Source organism: Xenopus laevis, chromosome 1S (assembly GCF_017654675.1).
Source record: "Xenopus laevis strain J_2021 chromosome 1S, Xenopus_laevis_v10.1, whole genome shotgun sequence".
NCBI lineage: Eukaryota > Metazoa > Chordata > Amphibia > Anura > Pipidae > Xenopus > Xenopus laevis.
The window spans coordinates 33781562-33801427 of record NC_054372.1 but is presented as its reverse complement, the minus strand read 5'-3'; the positions used below and the strand labels follow the sequence as shown (position 1 = coordinate 33801427).

The following is a 19866-nucleotide window of genomic DNA, read 5'->3' as shown; positions in this document are numbered from 1 at the left end:
TGTTGGATGACAGAGAGAGAGCTGGGGGTCTGCTTGGTGTGGCTCTCGCTGCTCTCAGCCTTGCACAGTAGCACTGAACTGAAGACATTCTTTCTATTACTGTAAAGTGTGAAGCTTCCTGCTGGCACAGCCAGGTACAGATTTGGGGGCCACATGTTTGTTGTTGCTGCTGGTCGCTGGCACAGGTACATAAATACTTGGGGGCAATATAATGTGATCAGATTTATTTTTGGCTGCTGCTGGCACAGTTAAAGATTGGGGGCAATATGATGGCTGCAGGACAGGCCTGGACTGGGAGTCAAAATAGGCCCTGTCATTCCAAGTACACAGAGGCCCAAACAGACCCCTACCAGCCCACTATATGGTAACTTTCTATGGAACCATACAGCAGCCCCTCTGGCATTTGACAGAACCCACAGATTGCCAGTCCGGGCCTGGCAGGAGGGCTGTATGATGAATGGCTGCTGAGCTTGCTGCTACAGGTATGGGTGGGGTGTATGATGGATGGCTGCTGGGCTTTCTGGTACAGGTAAGGTTGGGGTGTATAATGGATGGCTGCTGGACTTGCTGGCACAGGTACGGGTGGGGTGTATGATGAATGGCTGCTGAGCTTGCTGGCACAGGTACGGGTGGGGTGTATTATAGATGGCTGCTGAGCTTGCTTGCTGGTACAGGTATAGGGAGCAGTAATATAAATGAAAAAATGTTGTACACTTTCTTGCTCTTTATTTAAAAACCATTGTGGAAGGAAAAGTCTTGCAGGCCCTAGATGGCCCCTCGCATTCCTAAGCCCCCCTCCAAGGTAGACTGAGCAGTTTCAAAGTGCCCATGGGGCCCTTCTATGAACTGTTTCAAGACTACCCAGGAGACAGTGTGCCATCTGAGAAGGTCCTTATCAGTAGTATGTTATGTTATCCTTTTGCTTCTAGCAGGTGCCCTGGCCTTGAAGCTCTCCCACTATGTTACTCCCTTCTCGTTCACATAGCTAGCTAACACTAGATAATTGTACACTGAGACACTATGATAGATACTTGCCAATACTCCCTTTTCTCCCTAGAGAGGCCTTTTCCCATTGAAGTTCCTCTCCTGAAGGGTATATAATGTGTGGTCAATCTTTTGTTTCTCAGTTCTGACCTACTTGTGTATCAGAACCCACGGAGCTCGTGTATGTTTATTATATAAATAATAAACTTGGATTATTCCTTTTACCTCGGTGATCTCCGGTCTTTGGATTATTCCCTAACAAAATGGTGGAGATAATGCGGGCAGGCTCAAGACGCTGACTTCACCCATCCACAGTGAGGACCCGGAGAACTAACGGGACAGGAGTGGCCACACAGGGTAAGCATACCTTGTTCTGTCTCCTTTCTTCTCCGGTTCCAAACGGACAGGGTGTTGCTGTGCAAGCAGCCTGACCCAAGGTGATCACTCGAGGTATCTATGTTTGTCTTAACCATGTGTCCTGTATGAATGTGCATGTGATTGGGGACTAATTGCAAAGTGAAAAAAAAAAAAAAAGTTCTAACTTTTCTATACTCTTGCGGCTTATAAGAATTGTACTAATTTACCTGGTCAGACCCCAGTATACCCCAAGATAGTCTGCATACTTGAGGGAAGAGGGCATTTTTTTTAGTTGAGATGAAATGGGCTCACTAAGGCATTTGGCCAGAATGAGTGTAAGACTCCGTTAGGAGCATCTCGCCCTAGCGGGGAGGATTGTGAACAGAGGCTGATCACCTCTGCGCGTTCACCAAGGAGAGTGAGCGCAAGACAGTCGCTAGGCAGAGTGACTGTAGAGCATTCACCAGGTAGTGTGATTGCTGTTGAATATGGCAAAGATGTAGTGGCTTACTTGCCTAAGTGGAGTACACTTACAGAGAGTAAGTCATTTGCCATTCCTCCCAACGATACATGGGATCACCAGACAAGAGTACAAGCATTTAAGTACATACGCAGCACAGCAGTGATATATCAGAAGCTTTAGCCCCACAGACTTGAGTGGTTGTAACTCATAAGGCATACATAGAGCCGTCAGCCTCCCCACTCTATGATGGGTTGTTTTCCCGTAATAGCTAAGAGCAAGAGAGAGGCAGCAAAAGAGGTAAATGGTCAAGTATGTGCCCTAGAAAGTCAGGAAAGTGCCTAAGAATCAAAGGAAGCTAGAAAGCAAAGAGAGGTACAAGAAAAGTTGATAGCAGAAGGGTTAAGTTAGATAATAGAGAACAGTGAAAAAAAAAAAAAATTGACCCCAAAAAGACAAACAGCTCAGAGATAAGTTCTCTGAAAGTTATAGCTCAGATACAGATGAGCAGGCTGTCCCCAGCCCCACAGCTAAGCTCTACCCCGCCCGTACAATACAAAGTAGAGAAAAAGGGGGGCGACGGGGGACGCTGCAGAAGTGCGTCTAACTAAAAACACACAGATCTTAGAAGGATTTTTCAAGATGTTCCAGAGCCCCATACTAATCCACACAACTTTGCACAGGAACTCTTGTGTGTCAATGGTGCTCATAAGCCTAATTAGACCAATATATTATTTGTACTCAAAGTGTGTGGTCCAGGGGATTACCAAATGTTAGACAAAATGTATTGAGATACTAACCCTGTTGACCCAGCCCAAGTCGGAGTCTGTTTCCATGCTCTGAAAAGTACAGTAAACACCAATTTTTTTCTTTCAGAAGCTTCTTGGGAAATAGTTGTCAAATTTAACCAAGATGCCAAAGAGTCTGCTGTCCAGTATGCTATTACCTTTGTGGTAGGACTACTAAATGATCCTCAAAGTAACCTCAGCATACATAGTCTTGCCTGGAAGCATAAGATGTTAGAAAAGATAATTGCCGTTGCCACAAGTTGAGAACTCCTGTCTTAAGCCCCAGCAGGTGTTACTCGTTCAGCAACAGTCTAACAACTTCCAGGATAATTCCCTAAACTCCAGAAACAATAACTAACAGACAGCAGAACAGGTCAGATAACCGTGACAAAAAGACAGTTGTTTGTGTTAATTGTAATAATCAAGGGCATTATGCATATAAGTGCATATCCCCAAAGAAAGCCCTTTCCCTGCAGGAGATGCAGCCCCTTCACATTCCAATGCATCCCTCATAAATCCTGCTTGAAGGTGCGACGCAGCCCCGGTACCAGTATTTCCAAACACTTCTAATCACCATCCAGACCTCCTAATTGAAGTGTTTATTAATTAAAAGACCCTAACTTTGTTTACTGAATACTGGTGCTGCCCGCTCAGTTTTAAAGACTCACTCAAACCTGCCATTATCTGGTAATGTAGTCACGGCAGTGTGAGTTGGAGGAAATCCTATCCCTATGGCAGAAACAAGCCCATCGCAAGTGTCCATTGGTCCTGTATCCACAAAAGCTGCCTTTCTTTTAAGTGCCTCCATCCCTGACAGTTTCAAAGGTAGGGACATCCTTTCTAAACCAGTGTGCACCATTTACTGTAATCCGGATGCAGTATTTGTGCCTGTCCTGCCTCCATAAGTGTCTGAGATGACCAATGCACTAGATACTACTAATCTTCTGTCACTAAAGGAAATTTCTGAGGAGGAAGATTCTGTACCTCCTAAATTACAATGTGTTTCAAGTGATTTGTGGGCTTTCTCACCAACAGATGTTGGGTTCATGTCATCCATCCCACCAGTGTCCATACAAGTAGACCCAAAGGGCCCCCCCCCGCCCAAAATCTCACAGTACCCACTGTCCAGGGCAAAGGTATAGGGGATTTGCCCCGTAATTCAAGGGTTACTTGATAAGGGAGTGTTAAACCATAGGATTGGCCCTGTAAATATGCCCATCTTGCCAATTAAAAAAAGCCCGGCAAGAATGAGTGGCGGTTTGTTCAGGATCTCAGAGCAGTTAACGAAGTTGTTATTGCAGCCCATCCGGTAGTGCCAAATCCGACTAACAAAGCAGGTTGCAGTCATTAGGTACTAAGCCCACACTGGGTCCTCTGACCCTGTAGCACAAGATAATGCCTATGCTGATGTAGCTGCAAAGCAAGCAGCATTGTGTTATAAAATGTTTAAAGCATGTGTTGTAAAAGAACCTTCTCTTCCTGTTCCCTCTAGCGCTGTATTAGCAGCCCTTCAGGACCAAGCAGAGCCTGAGGAGAAGGAACATTGGCTTAAAGCCGGATGCACACAAACTCCAAGTGGTGATGTTGTTGTTTGGCATTTAGGTGATTGCCCTGTTGCCCCCCCTGCTCTGTTATCATATTTGGTTGCTGCCTCACATGATCTCACCCACACTTTTTATGGGGGGATCTGTGATGTAGTGTCAGGAATGTGGTTTGCCCCCGGGTTCTCGTCTATTGCAGCCAAGTATGTATAATTATGTTTTATTTGTTTGCAATATAATCTAGGTAAGACGATTCCAACACCTATCAAACACTGACCTAAACCAATGTAACAATTTCAGATATTGCAGATAGATTTCCTACAGTTACCTAAATGTTGTACCCATGCATATGTAATTGTTTGTGTTGACCAATTCCCTGGGTCCATTGTAAAAGCTTCAGATGAAGCTATAGCTAATGAGTTAATTGCAGAGATTGTCTACAGTTATGGACTGCCTGAGGTATTATCCTCTGATCAAGGTACACGTTTCATGGGACAGGTAATGTAATTAATCTGCACAAAGACATTGGGATTCATCAAATGTTACACACCATATCATCCCCAAGCTAGTGGGAAAGTCTAAAGGGTGTTCTTAAAAGCAGGCTAAGTAAAGTCTGTGCAGAGACTAAACTTGTGTGACCAGATGCCCTTGATATAGTGCTTATGTCTGTCATGCACACTCCCCAAAGGCTAAGTAAACTCTCCCCATATGAAATATTGTTTGGGAGACAAGCACGCATGGCTCAGTACTTTCCTTCTACTCATCTTCTTTGCATGAACTATGGAAGAATGACTGAATATGTTTCTCAGTTACATAAGGAACTAACCAAATTGTGTTCTCGAGTTTATTCTTCATTACCAGATCCAGCGGATGTTCTGGAACCACATGCTCTCATTCCAGGAGATTGGATCCTCATAAGGAGACACAGTGCCAAAGATCTTCAACCTCGCTGAAAATTACCATTCCAGGTACTCCTAGTCACAGAAACAGCTGTAAAGGTTGAAGGGAAACCGAAATCTCAACTTCCACCTGCGGTGTAAGTGGGGGGGGGAATTGTAGGACATAATAACGCCTCTTTCCCTCCACCACCTAAGTCCCAGGGACCCTAACGTGCAGTGCAAAAGACGTAGGTCCCCATCGGGTGAAGATCCTCAGCAGCACCATCATGTCTCTGTGTGCCAGATGCTTTGGCCCAAGGCCAGATAAAAGACTTATCATCTGTGTCTCCGTACTGCACATCATTATCTTCGTTGCTGTGCTGACGATAGCACTCATAAAGCCTGCAGGCAACGACAACTCACAAGTAAACAAACAGCAGCCTCACCAACTTCGGAGGCTAATATGTCGTCAACCGATCAGGTTAAGGTTGTCAAAAGAGACTTATATGCATAACTGTTTGAGCCTAATGATAATGCTTTTGTTAAAATGTATGTTATAACAGCATCCACACTATTACTGATTGATGGATATGTACACATTATCCTTTGTCAGCTCTCTATCCTGTCAGGATATAGTTAACAGGCCTTGAGGTAATTTGACACTTCTCCAGTTTCATAAAACGGTGTCGCCCAAGGATATTGGTAAGTTGGTACACTTATGTTCCGCTAATCATCTATACAGTTCCGCTAATCATCTATACCTCCTTCACCTTATTACTTTGTTTGTGGTAAATGTGCCTATCCGTGGCTACCAAAAGGCTCCCATGGTGTATGTATGATTGCTAAATTGCTTCATCCCACCTGGTATATGGAAGCTAAAGATATTAAGATAGCTTAGATTCCAGCACACTTCCAAATGAAGCGTGCATCTTTAAAGGTAAGGCAAGAGCTCTCTTTAACTTCCCCTGAGGTAAATAGATGTTGCATTAAGAAAGCCTTTAGCCTTATGTCTAGTATGTTGTTGCTTGATAACATTACTACTGAATATGACAACAGTTTGAAGAAGGAAGTTCTGCCGCATTGTTTAGTGTTAGATTATCTTCCAGCTAGTCAAGGAGGGTTAGGTACAGTTGTAATTACATTGATGACAAGCACCTGGTAAAGGTTTAGCAGAGGAAGGACACCTTTTTAACCAATCACAAGGAACAATCCATCTTCCCCTGGTTGGACCCATCCACATGGTTCCACGATATCAGTGCTAAGATTTTCCATACCATTCTGTATGTCCTCGTTTGTGTTGGTGTCATCCTTCTAGTCATCTATTGTCTACCTAACATCATTTGTTGCTGTTGTTCTTGCTGTACCTCCTTATTGTCTCACTCTTTTCTAAAGGCAAGCTCTTCTAAACCTGTTCTGTTCTATCCTAAGAACACTAAAAGTCTAAAAATTGACTTCAATGAACCACCACAGTGTATGAACATTATATACCAGATGTATTCTCATATAGGTTGTATCCATTGCATTTATAAGGTATGCTATGTTTAATTGTTTGTTTTGTATTATGGTTGTCAGAAGAACTGACAAAACGGATTGTGGGATTGTGGAAGGAAAAGTCTTGCAGGCCCTAGATGGCCCCTCGCATTCCTAAGCCCCCCTCCAAGGTAGACTGAGCAGTTTCAAAGTGCCCATGGGGCCCTTCTATGAACTGTTTCAAGACTACCCAGGAGACAGTGTGCCATCTGAGAAGGTCCTTATCAGTAGTATGTTATGTTATCCTTTTGCTTCTAGCAGGTGCCCTGGCCTTGAAGCTCTCCCACTATGTTACTCCCTTCTCGTTCACATAGCTAGCTAACACTAGATAATTGTACACTGAGACACTATGATAGATACTTGCCAATACTCCCTTTTCTCCCTAGAGAGGCCTTTTCCCATTGAAGTTCCTCTCCTGAAGGGTATATAATGTGTGGTCAATCTTTTGTTTCTCAGTTCTGACCTACTTGTGTATCAGAACCCATGGAGCTCGTGTATGTTTATTATATAAATAATAAACTTGGATTATTCCTTTTACCTCGGTGATCTCCGGTCTTTGGATTATTCCCTAACACCATCATGGTAAGGATGGAAATGGTAATTCGGGACAGTGAAGCTCTTGCCTAGGGTGCCAAACTACCTGGTGCCTGCCCTGGCAAGGATGTCACTCATATGTGAAAAAAGCTAAGTCATATAAGACATACCCATAAATCCATATGCCTCCTCCTCCCCTGTGTATAATACAGTACCCCAGCATATGATTAAACACCTTAGGGGCCACTTAAGATGGCCATAGATGTTGAGATTTTTAAAAGATCAGATCCTGATCGTGAGACCACGATCTTCTCAGAACGATCGTATGATCGTACGAATTTACCATCAACTAAAAAGACCAATTTGCCAGGAAAACAAAGGGGAGCTGCCTGCTTGGCCCTGCAAACATAGATAGATTGCACTGGGACCGACAAAGATTTTTTGACCTGGCTGATCAATTTCCTGACAGATGTCTGCCGAAAAATTGTAAGATGTACGATCGTTCGAATACCACTAACCACACAATAATTTCGAAGGATTGGTCGGGCTTCCCTAAAATCGGTCGTTTGGCAAGAAGAATTGTCGCGTCTATGGGGATCTTAACAATACTTTTCAATTGCTAACAAACCCCCAGAACAAATACCAAAGTATGACACACACAGGGAGCATAGGGATGACAGAACAGAGCAGGAGACAAGTAAAGCTATCATTCTAAGGGCTCTTACACATGAGCGTTCTGACCTGCGCTCCCCTGAGTTCCGTTTTTTGGCGTTCAGCCACAGGGGAGCGCAGGAATAGACGCAAGTCATTATTTGAAATGGGGCTGTACTCACTCAGGCGCGTGTAGGCACTGAACGCAGGAAAAATGCAGCATGTTGCGTCTGAACCTGCGTTCGGCGCCTACACGCAGGGCTGGTCCTATCAAATGTGGGGCCCAATTGGAACCATGTTGGCGGGGCCCCTAAACAAAGTGTTGCTGCCTACTGACACAACAAATATTTAGGAAAATAAGGGCATACAGGCACAAAATAGAAAGGAAAGGGGCAGACAAGGTAAGAGAGTGAGAGGGATGAAATAGGGGCACATAATAGGGGCACACAGGGTAAGAGAGAGAGGGAGGAAATAGGAGAGTGGACTGGACCAATTAGTTTGGGGCAGGTTGGGCCGATTCAGCTTGGGAGCAGGCTTGGTTGGATTGGGGGCAGGCAGGGCCTATCAAAGTTGGAGGAAAGCTGGGCCTATGAGAGTTAGGGGCGGGCTAGACCTATGGACTTGGGGGATAGGCTGGCTTATCAGAGTTGGGGGTGGGCTGGACCTATGGATTTGGGGATGGGCTGGACTCTCAAAGTTGGGGGCAGGCCAGGCAGCATCATGTGCTGGGGGAAATACTATCTGTGCTGCCCTCTGGTGCGGGGCCCCCAGAGGTGCGGGGCCCTATTGGGCCCAATTGGTCCAATAGGCCTAAGGCCGGCCCTGCCTACACGCGCCTGAGTGAGTACAGCCCCATTTCAAATAATGACTTGCGTCTATTCCTGTGCTCCCCTGCGGCTGAACGCCAAAAAACGGAACGCAAGGGAGCGCAGGTCAGAACGCTCATGTGTAAGAGCCCTAATATGTACTACATACAGTGACACAGTGCTGGTGCCCTATTAGCATTTTGAATAAGGTGTGAACAGGTGAACAATGTGGGCAGTTTCAGTCTGGGTCTCAGGTGGAACAGTACAGGCCTTTAGGGGAGTGAACAATAGAGGTGTCACAAGTGTGAACAATACAGGGGGGATCACAGGTGTGAACAATACAGGCGATTACAGTGTGAATTTGAGGTTTAAACAATGCAGGGGCCAGTCAATCTCTGTAGTGATACCTTTTAAATTTTACATATGGTAAACAGACACAGCAGGCAGACTTTGATGTGGAGGGCCATATAAGGGGGGGTCGCGGGCCGCATCGCCAGTTGGACAGCCCTGCTCTAGAGTGAAATTCTACCACTCTGCATTCGTTTCTATGGGATTTTTAAAAGAGTATTTATCAAAGGGTGAACTTTCACTTTCACCCATTGATAAATACTTTTTAAAAAATCCAATAGAAATTAATGGAGAGTGGCGGAATTTCACTCTAGAGGACTGTTGTGATCTCTAACTTCACTCTTTGATAAGTGTAACACTAGCTTGGGCTAGGCAGACCAAAAGGAGTTAATGTCCAGCTAGTGATTAGAGCAAGGGTTACACGTGACTCTAACCCTTCAGACAGGACCTTTGCTAAGTGGTGTAAAGTAACTACAACTCCCACAGGCTACTGTGCAATAAAAATAGAAAGAATGGACTCCAGGAGGTTCTTGCAGTTCTTGCAGTGAAAACAAAGAGTACCAGTTTATTTCGCCGAACGCAGGAAAAATGCAGCATGTTGCGTCTCAACCTGCGTTCGGCGCCTACATGCGCCTGTGTGAGTACAGCCCCATTTGAAATAATGAAATGTGTCTATTCCTGCGCTCCCCTGCGGCTGAACGCCGAAAAATGGAACGCATGGGAGCGCAGGTAAAAACGCTCATGTGTAAGAGCCCTAATGCTGCCCTAATACTTGACCGATGCATGCCAATTCTCTCCTTCAGTTGCCTTACTGTTTTACCACAATAGAGCAATCCCCAGGGGCACTTTATAATATAAACTACCATTGTAGTTTCACAATCCATATATAGTGAATAAAGTACCCCCTCTTGTAAAATTTAAGGATATTATAAGTTACCGAGGAGTTTCATGACCATATAAAAGTACGAGGCCGAAGGCCGAGTGCTTTTATACAGGTCATGAAACTCCGAGGTAACTTCTAATATCCTCATATTTTGCAACTGGGGGTACTTTATTTATTATGATACACAAGTTTCAGTGAGTCATGTGACAGAAATTACATCAGAACTCACCGTTTATAACTGATGACATCACTACTCACCGTTTATAAGGATATAATTTACAGGATATTCATGGCTTTTGTGTATTATATGTATATATGTACAGTATATTGTGAGTCGGTCCCTGCACAGAGCATGTGCAGTGAATCGACAGAAAGATGGAGAACTACTGGGGCATTTTGGAAGGCACAGCTCTTCCCTGCTAAAGGGCTGTTGTTGCTTTGGTCTCTTCTTTACTATTTCAACCAACACTAGTTCTGACTACATGTACCATTCAAACAGTGTCGCAATAATCAACTCTCTTCTTGCCAAGACTTTAGTTTCTCACAATGCCTTGTGTCTGGGCTGGAGAAGAGCTCACTACTGCAGTATTGTTTTACTGTTGCATGTAGTCAGAACAAGCAGTGCAGAGATAGAAATGGACAAACATATAATGCTTTCAATATCAATTCTGATCAATGCATATGAAAACTTCAAATACAAAACACAAAATTGGTCAGGAAATTTACATTGTCACTAGTTACAGTCCCATTTGTACAAGAATAAATTGTGCTCTGACTGAAGAGACTGCAGTTCTGACAATTCAACTATACCACTCACACTGTCACATAATTGGTTGAATTAGCACATGATTACACATGTGAGCAGTAACGCCACGTCAAGGCTTCAACCCTGTTACTGTCCATTCACTCCGGGTGTAACATTCCTCAGGGGGTCTAATAATATTATAGCAACAGTTAATAAATAACATCATAAGAAAATAGTGAGGCTTACTCATGTCTGTGAAGTTTACCCTTTGCTCAGAATCTTCTTAATAAACTTCTAGTTCATCTGCAGGACGACAAAAGAAAACCACATGTACTGGGGGAAAAAAACCTTTCCTGGCATTGATGATTGGACTATAAGCATTAATATGAGGGTGTGGGTTCAACAGACATGTGTATGAAGGCAAAGCTGAATGTTAAATGTCAGATCCCCTTGCCCTCTTGTTACACCCTTGGCCTTTCATATCTCACATTCACTCACACAGTCACACACCATTCACTTCAAATATTAACTGTAACTATAATAATTATACTTACCTGTACCTGTAGGAAGGAAAATGTGTTATAAAAAACTTTTAAATAATTATATACAAAGCAAAGGTCCTACAACAGGAAGGACAGAGGATTTTCCTCAGATGGCATGAGAGGCTCCATTGGAGGCTGCAGAAAAAAAGAGAAAAACAACAATTTAGCCAGGATGATATGGAATATGCTAATCTGTGGTTATGTAATGATAATTATCCATGACTATATTTCTAATGAATTGGCATTCCGCAATCATGTACTTACTGCTCTTAGCTGGAAAGGGAGTGGTACTTTTTTCGATTCCAGAGAAGTATAGGTGGTATTTTATATTCCCATGAGCACCAAGGCGCTGATTTGGATCCTTCTCCAGGAGCTGAGGGAATAAAAAGCAAAAATACAAAATGATACATTTAATATTGTTACTGCTTGTCAGTAATATGGTTTTAAGCTCCCTGGATTCTATTACAATGATGTATAAAAGCAGAGACCATTTTCCACACCCCATAAAAAATGGGGACTCAGTTCAATAATGACCCCAACCTTTACATATATATATATTTGTGAATGTTACTCCATCCCACTGCTCATGTTCACCTTTCTCAGAAGATCCTTGAGATCGTCATTCAGCCAACGAGGAATCCTGGGCTCATCATTGATGATAGAGCTGATGACCTTCTCCCTATCGTTGCCTTCATAAAAGGGGGAGTCCCCAGAAGCCATTTGACACATGATGATTCCAAGTGCCCACCAATCCACTGCAGCATTGTATCTCTGCCCTTGCAGGACCTTGAAAACAATGGGAATAACAAATAAAAAAGACAGGAATGAACTTGCCCTATGATATTCTGACCTTTGTACAATATTAAAAGAACTGATCACATGACACAATTTACACACAGGACTGAGAATGAGTAAAACATGTGAAGTAGTTTTACTGCTGTAGTTCTGACTATTAGGGCTAAATAAAGACATTATATTAAGAAACTGAAAGTCCATTATTGGCAAATGATTAATAATTCCATACAGACATATAAGCAGATATAAATGGAGGCATTCCTATCTTGTATTAATCCCAATATACCTTTTTAGACAAGTGCTAAAATATTAATTACAAAATACCGCTATGTTTGTAAATTTACGAGCTGGGGTTTACTTTGGGCACATGCACTTATACACTCAGTTACTGAATTAATACTATGAATGTACTGGAGTTGCACTGCTCACCTCTGGAGCCATGTACCACAATGTTCCTGCCCGGCCACTGATGGTCTTGTCACCGAACACGTTAGGAACTGCCAGGCCGAAGTCTGATATTTTAACATGGCCGTCCTGGTCCAGCAGGATGTTGTCAGGCTTGAGATCTCTGTAATATAGAAAAAGGGAGTATATGTAGAGGCAGATAAGATAAATCAAACAGATATAGAAACTGAAGGTTGGAAGCAATGTAAAGTGATAAAATATAGATAACCCAATAGAAATATTAGGCAGATAAGATCTATACTGACCGATGAACAATGCCGCAGTTGTGCAGGAACTCCAGGCCGCACACGATCTCCGCTGAATGGAAACTTTTGAAAAAAACAAGATGTCAATGTAAACAAGCATGAAGAAATTCATGATATATTCACTTGTATTATTTTTAATGGTAAAAAGAAAGATACAAATTGTTGCGCATTATTTTCATTGCTGTATGCCTTATCCTAAAATCCATCCGTATCACTTACAGCACTGTGTCAAGCTCCCGTAGAAATCCAGGTGACGTGCAAGGCTGCCCCCACTGAGGTACTCCATCACCAGGAAAACATGATGCTGGTTATACAGACAAATGGAAAGAGATTAAAACACTGAAAGAGATGGCACAAAATGGAATAAATGCTAATATTGTCCCAGTTCTATACCTGAGCTTCAAAAGCTGCATAACCTTGGCACAGGAATGGGCTTTCATGAGGCATCATGAGCACACTGGCTTCTATCCGGATGCTGCTGTAATTGCATTTCGGACTTTGCTTGATCACCTTCATGGCCACGTGCTGGTTGGCAAATGTAGCCAACATAACCTCAGAATAAATAGATTTTCTTTAAAAATAACATTTAAAAATCATAATAAAGATTACATAAGAAAATGTATTTGTCAGTTGCAGAATCTTAACTAGCATTTACAGTAATAAAGTATCTTCTTGGGAAACTGGTCACTCACTTTGCCGAATCCTCCTTGCCCAAGAATGGAATGGAAGTCATAATTGTGGACATCCAGTGGGCTCATTCCAACTCCTGTGGGAAAAAGAGACACATGTCTGTCATTTATAATCATAACCAAATGTATATGAAAGACTGAATAATTTACTTCCTCATTAACACAATTGCTCCTGTTATGGTACATACATTCTGATTGCAATGAAGGTGAGCTATACTATCCATGTGCAAACACAGCACCAACTGAATTGCACTATAAATGACTGAAGTATATTTGACAGGAAGGGTCTTGTGAACTGTTCTGTATATATTTGAATAATGATTATTATAGGGGCAGGCGCTTATAAACCTGCATTATGGATATTAACAATATTCAGTTTATTATACATACACTTTTAAAGTTTCTAAAGTTCTAGTTCACTTCGAAATACATTTTTGTAATATGATGTAGCCAGTTAGGTGCTCAATCAATTTGCAATTTGACTATTCTTTGCTTCCTATTGAGTTAACATTTTGTTCTGTCTCCCCATTATGGAGTTGCCAGGGTCTTATTACCATAGAAACCAGGAAGTAGTCTGAATAACAGACTGGCAAATAATGAAAATGGCTGGTTGTTTTTATCAGGCACATATTGCAGTGTGGAATCTGCACTGACTAGTGATTGGCAAAATTATTCGCCTGGCGCAAATACGCCGCGAATTTGCACGATTCGCCGCCAGCGAATAAATTTGCGAAACGCCCGCTAAAATCGCCTGAAAAATTTAGCCAAAAATCGAAAAAATATTCGGCGGCATCGGAAAAAAACGGACGCCGGCGTCAAAAACGGCCACTGGCGTAAAAAAACGGGCGCCGGTGTCAAAAACGAGACACCGGCGCCGTTTCACGAATTTTTCGACGTTTCGCAAATTTCATGCGAAATTTGTGAATTTTACGGTAAAACGTTGCAAGTGCTCCATGCATGGGCCCTAGGTGGTGCAGTGTATGAGTGAGACTGACTCTCCAATTGCAACATCATGTGATTTTTGTCCCAGGACGTGTTCTCTTGCAGGGGCCATATACAAATTATTGCCAGTTCCAGCTGTTTTTCAGAGCTCATGTTTGGGCACATTAGCCCAAAGTGGTCAAATACAGTAAAACTGGGTTATAACACATTAACCACACTTAACTTCAAAAAGCCCCCCCAAAAAAGAAAAAGCACCTTTTCCTGTTACCCTGTTAATGCAGAACTCTCAGTACTGGACCCATTACCCTGATAAACAATACAAAGTACCACTCTCTTCTAGTAATAAACAGACCCACCCACTGTTTCAGGCCACCATAAATTTATTAAGAGATTATTGGGATCCAGCACCAACACATAAATGCTAAATTGTACAAGCCAATAGCAACCATTAGGACTTATATTTTTAGCATACTGATAAAAACTAATTGCTGAGTGGGTATTATTCACCACTGTAAATTTGCACAAGCATTGTTGCCAGTAACCAATCAGATCATTGCTTTCATTCATTTCATTCATCCAATAACATAATAATCAAAACGAATTGCTGATTGGTTGTTATTGGCCAACAGAAACCATCAGATTTTTTTTTGCTTTAATTTTATAGTAGATTGCTCAAAGCTAATTGGTTGCTATTTTGGCCACTGGACTTGTGCAATGTACCAGCTAGGTTACAAAATGAGGTATATTAAAATTAAAGGATAAACTAATCCTCTAATCTTACAAAATACTGTAGCTCCCCATTTTATGTTTTATAGGGGACTGAGAAAAAAAGGGTAAAGTTTTGTTTTAAGTACTTGAAGTATATAAGGACATGAGTCTGTTTTACAATATTTACTGTATAACAAGGGTTAAGCATGGCAGCATTAATTTTAAACTATGGGGAGACATGTGCAAGACCAACCCGATGGGCAAATAAACAACCTAAAGCCATAAGTGATTGGTGTATGCCTGTATGAGGTCAGACTAATTGCACAGAACCAGGGCAAAATATACATCTGATTAGTAGGTCAAACCTCTTATTCTTATATATTATAACATGTGCAGGTAATATGGGTATCTTTGTGCATAAATCATGAAGGAGATCCCTGCTAGATAATAACATTTAGCTCCATATACAAAATAACTTTTAATTCCCCAGTCGAACATCGAGGGTTAATTAACCCTCGATATTCAACCCTTGATACATTTGCCCCTTAATGTTCAATTCTTTAGATAATACTTAAAGGGATACTGTCATGGGAAAAAAACATTTTTCAAAATGAATCAATTAATAGTGCTGCTCCAGCAGAATTCTGCACTGAAATCCATTTCTCAAAAGAGCAAACAGATTTTTTTATATTCAATTTTGAAATCTGACATGGGGCTAGACATTTTGTCAATTTCCCAGCTGCCCCATGTCATGTGACTTGTGCTCTGATAAACTTCAATCACTCTTTACTGCTCTACTGCAAGTTGGAGTGATATTACCCCCTCCCAGCAGCCAAACAAAAGAACAATGGGAAGGTAACCAGATAACAGCTCCCTAACACAAGATAACAACTGCCTGGTAGATCTAAGAACAACACTCAATAGTAAAAACCCATGTCCCACTGAGACACATTCAGTTACATTGAGAAGGAAAAACAGCAGCCTGCCAGAAAGCATTTCTCTCCTGAAGTGCAGGCACAAGTCACATGACATGGGGCAGCTGGGAAATTGACAAAAAGTCTAGCCCCATGTCAGATTTCAAAATTGAATATAAAAAAAATCTGTTTGCTCTTTTGAGAAATGGATTTCAGTGCAGAATTCTGCTGGAGCAGCACTATTAACTGATTCATTTTGAAAAAAATGTTTTTTCCCATGACAGTATCCTTTTAACACTCTTTAGAGACTTCTTACCGTAAAATGCTTGCAAGGATCATGAATCAGTGTAGCCAGTTATTGAGGGAACTGTTTTTGGCTCATTCTTCACCTTTTTTCTCATTCTGCTTCAACCATCTAATTAATGAAACCAATGAGAAGAGTAATACACTAAATATATTCCCCCTGACAATTATCCGCCTTTGGTTTTAAAGGTGGCCCCTTTAAATTGTGGTACTGTTATTGCCTACATGTTGAAATCAAAAGAGATCTAGGTGCTCCTGAGGCCTCTCCTAGTCTCTTATCCTTGCTCAGACATGTTGTAGGAGCAGCACTGGCATTGTGTACATAGTATAGTAAAGTGGAGTGGCGCTGTTGCTTTCCTACCCTGCCTTGTGTACCCTACTCTGCCTGTGTGTGTGCGCCACACTCTGCCCGCCCTACTCTGCTTGCGTGTGCCACATTCCGCCCGTGTGTGTGTGCCATACTCTGCCTGTGTGGGAGGTAAACCTGGTAGGCTTTTTGGTGTACTATTGTCTTAAACGCACACATAAATGCACAGATGCGGCTGCGATCTGACAGGATTTTTTAACCTGTGTAGAAAATTAGCCGAACAACACAAGCTGGTGTAGCGGGGATCTCCCCTGCAAGTTTATTTAGTCAAGTGATGCACATCACTTGACTAAATAAACTTGCAGGGGAGATCCCCGCTACACCAGCTTGTGTTGTTCGGCTAATTTTCTACATAGATACGATTGGGAGAGGTGCCGACCCCTCCAGCCAACACCGGGCATCGACTATCAGGAGAGACTCTGGGGAAATTAGGTAATATATAGGATTTTTTAACCTGCCCAATCGAGATCTGCCCCGACTTTCTGCCAGATATCAATCAGTGAAGCCCGTCGGATGGCCCCACACATAGGCCAATAAGCTGCCGACTCAGTCTGTCGGCAGCTTTTATCGGCCCGTGTATGGGGGCAATAATTCTGCTTTCCAGATATTTCCACTGGTCTGTTAACAAATCAGGCATGTAGTAACCAGTAAATTACCAAGATCAAACAAGCAAAAATAAAGGTTTCCAATGTCCTTAGATTTACCCAAATATATTACATGTGGAGGACCCCGCACAATGAAAATCATACATAAGTGTTTATGGGTAACATTTTGGCTCCTGCAAATTGAGCCCCTTAATGCATTTCATGCGTCATAAGAGCCCTCAAGAGTATGCAGACCCCTGATTTTTTTTGAATGTACAGTACATAAAATAGGTTAAGATGTGTGGACCAAACAGCAAAGCTTTCCTAAATTTGGTAGTTTTTTTGTAATATCTGATTATTGCACTGGTTTCTGTGCTGCCATGTAGTAATTATCTGTAGTAATTACTAATCAGCCTTATATTGTGACATTTATATTCTATGTATACTGTATATTGTGAGTGGGTCCCTAAGCTCAGTAAGTGACAGCAGCACAGAGTATGTGCAGTGAATCAGCAGAAAAGAAGATGGGGAGCTACTGGGGCATCTTTGAGACACAGATCTTTACTGCTAAAGGACTGTGGTTGCCTTGGGCTGGTACAGAAGCCCAAAACAAAATGTACAACATTTCTAGCTACTTCTTTAGTTAAACTTTAGTTCTCCTTTAAGGCGGATGCAGTGTGCGTATGCATTGGCGTGTCACCATGGAAACCTATGCAAGACACTTTCTACAGAACCCCCGAAATGACCAAAATACTGTTTGCATGTTTTTTGTTGTTTTTATTTTTGCAAGCTCACAAAAATGAGCAAAACATAATCATTGCTAAAATGCTTTTATGAAAAGTAGGAAAGGCCCAATGATGACACAGCAGAACAGTGCCGGACTGGCCCACCGGGATACCAGGAAAACTCTGGAGAGTGGGCCCCTGGTGTCCCAGTTCAACACTGCAGCAGAAGACCAAGACTGCCAACACAAATAGAGCTGTGTTTAAAAGAAAGTATCAAAGAGTTTTACTTACAATATGGGTTCATTGCAACAGGTGATTCACATTCTCCATATCTGCTCTGTCTAATATGTGGTGAGCAACTATCTAATGATGTCATTATTTGAAATGGGGCTATACTCACTCAGGCGCGTGTAGGCGCCGAACGCAGGAAAAATGCAGCATGTTGCGTCTGAACCTGCGTTCGGCGCCTACACGCGCCTGAGTGAGTACAGCCCCATTTCAAATAATGACTTGCATCTATTCCTGCGCTCCCCTGCGGCTGAACGCCAAAAAACGGAACGCAGGGGAGCGCAGGTCGGAACGGCCGTGTGTAAGAGCCCTAAAACCTTCAAAACTGCTTCGCCACATGGAGACCAAGCTTTTAAAGATAAGCCTCTTCAAAAGAAAAAAAAAAGTGAACACGAAGGACAGAAGCAATTATTAAAGGCCACTACTTAAGCAAATGTTTCTGCACTAAGAGTGTCATTCTAAGTCGCTAACCCCATTGCTAAAGCTTAGAAGCCCTTTACTATTGCTGAAGAGTTGATCCTGCCTGCTGCTAAGGACATTTGCTGTGAAGTTTTAGGAGAGGCTGCAGTTCAAAATGTGGCACAGGTTCCTCTTTCTGCTAGAACTAGAACTAGATGAATTGATGACATAGCAGAGGAATCGGAGACATAATTGTTAGGATTAATTAGTCACCATGGTAAGAAATCCAAGTTGACGAGTCTACTGAAGAGAACAAGGCAATAATGCTTGTATTTGTGCGATATATGTTTCAGGAGGATGTGCATGAGGATATGTTATGTGCATTATTGTTTCCATCCAACACCAGCTGCAGAATTGTTCAAGTCTCTGAATGATTACATATCAGGAAAACAGAATTGGTCATTTTGTGTAGGTGTCTGCAAGGATGGAGCAGCTGCTATGACTGGACGGCTTTCTGGTTCACTACTCGGGTCAGGGAAGTTGCTTCTGAATGTAAGTCTACGCATTGTGTCATCCATAGAGAAATGCTGGTTAGCCGAAAAATGTCACCTGAACTTAATGTTTTGCATGATGTGATTAAAATGATCAACCACATTAAAGTACATGCTCTTAACTCGCGTCTGTTCAAGTAGCTCTGCGAGGATATGGATGCCGATCAAAAAACATCTTCTCTTATACATAGAAGCAAGATGGCTTCCTAAGGGTAGAACACTGGCCAGAGTCTTTGAGTTATGAGAGCCACTGCAGAGATTTCTGTTACAAACTGTTGCAAAACTCTTACTTGTGTGACTTACTCAACCTGCTCAATCTGTCACTTTTGGGGAGTATGACAACTGTCTTCAAGTCAGCGGATAGAGTGGCTGCATTCAAAGCCAAACTGGAATTATGGGGACGGCGAGTGAACATTGGGATTTTTGACATGTTTCAGACATTAGTAGGAATTTTATTAGACACTGAGCCTGGCCCTTCACTCTCCCAGTTGGTGCAGGACCACCTATTTCAGCTTTCCAGACAGTTTGAGCATTACTTCCCAACCACAAAAGACCCCCTGAACGGTGAAGGAACGGATCTGTAACCCATTTGTGAACAAGCCAGGTATATCCCTGTTCCTGAACTGCACAAAAAACATTCCTTTTCCATTACAGGCCTCATGATTTTTATTGTGGTGGTAGAGATTGAGGAAGTGTAATTGTTACCATGTAGTACATATAGTAATTCACTTGGGTAAAGCCTGTCTACCTCTTACAGCACAACAGAAGAAACTTCCCTCTCTTTACCATGTCTCAAAAATGCTCTCACAATGGAACTGGCAGTAACTATAAACTCATACTACTA

The 19866-nt window shown here is 42.3% G+C and overlaps 1 protein-coding gene across 1 annotated transcript; it reads right to left on the bottom strand.

Moving 5' to 3' along the window:
* Window positions 1-11153: 11153 nt before the first annotated feature.
* On the bottom strand, window positions 11154-12755 carry LOC108704277 (protein kinase C delta type). The gene is made up of 4 exons (XM_018240779.2): window positions 12272-12755; window positions 11642-11833; window positions 11312-11420; window positions 11154-11182 (listed from the first exon to the last, which is right to left on the bottom strand). The coding sequence occupies exons 1-4, from the start codon at window positions 12662-12664 to the stop codon at window positions 11154-11156; spliced, it is 723 nt and encodes a 240-aa protein (XP_018096268.1). The 5' UTR covers window positions 12665-12755.
* Between the last annotated feature and the right edge of the window lie 7111 nt (window positions 12756-19866).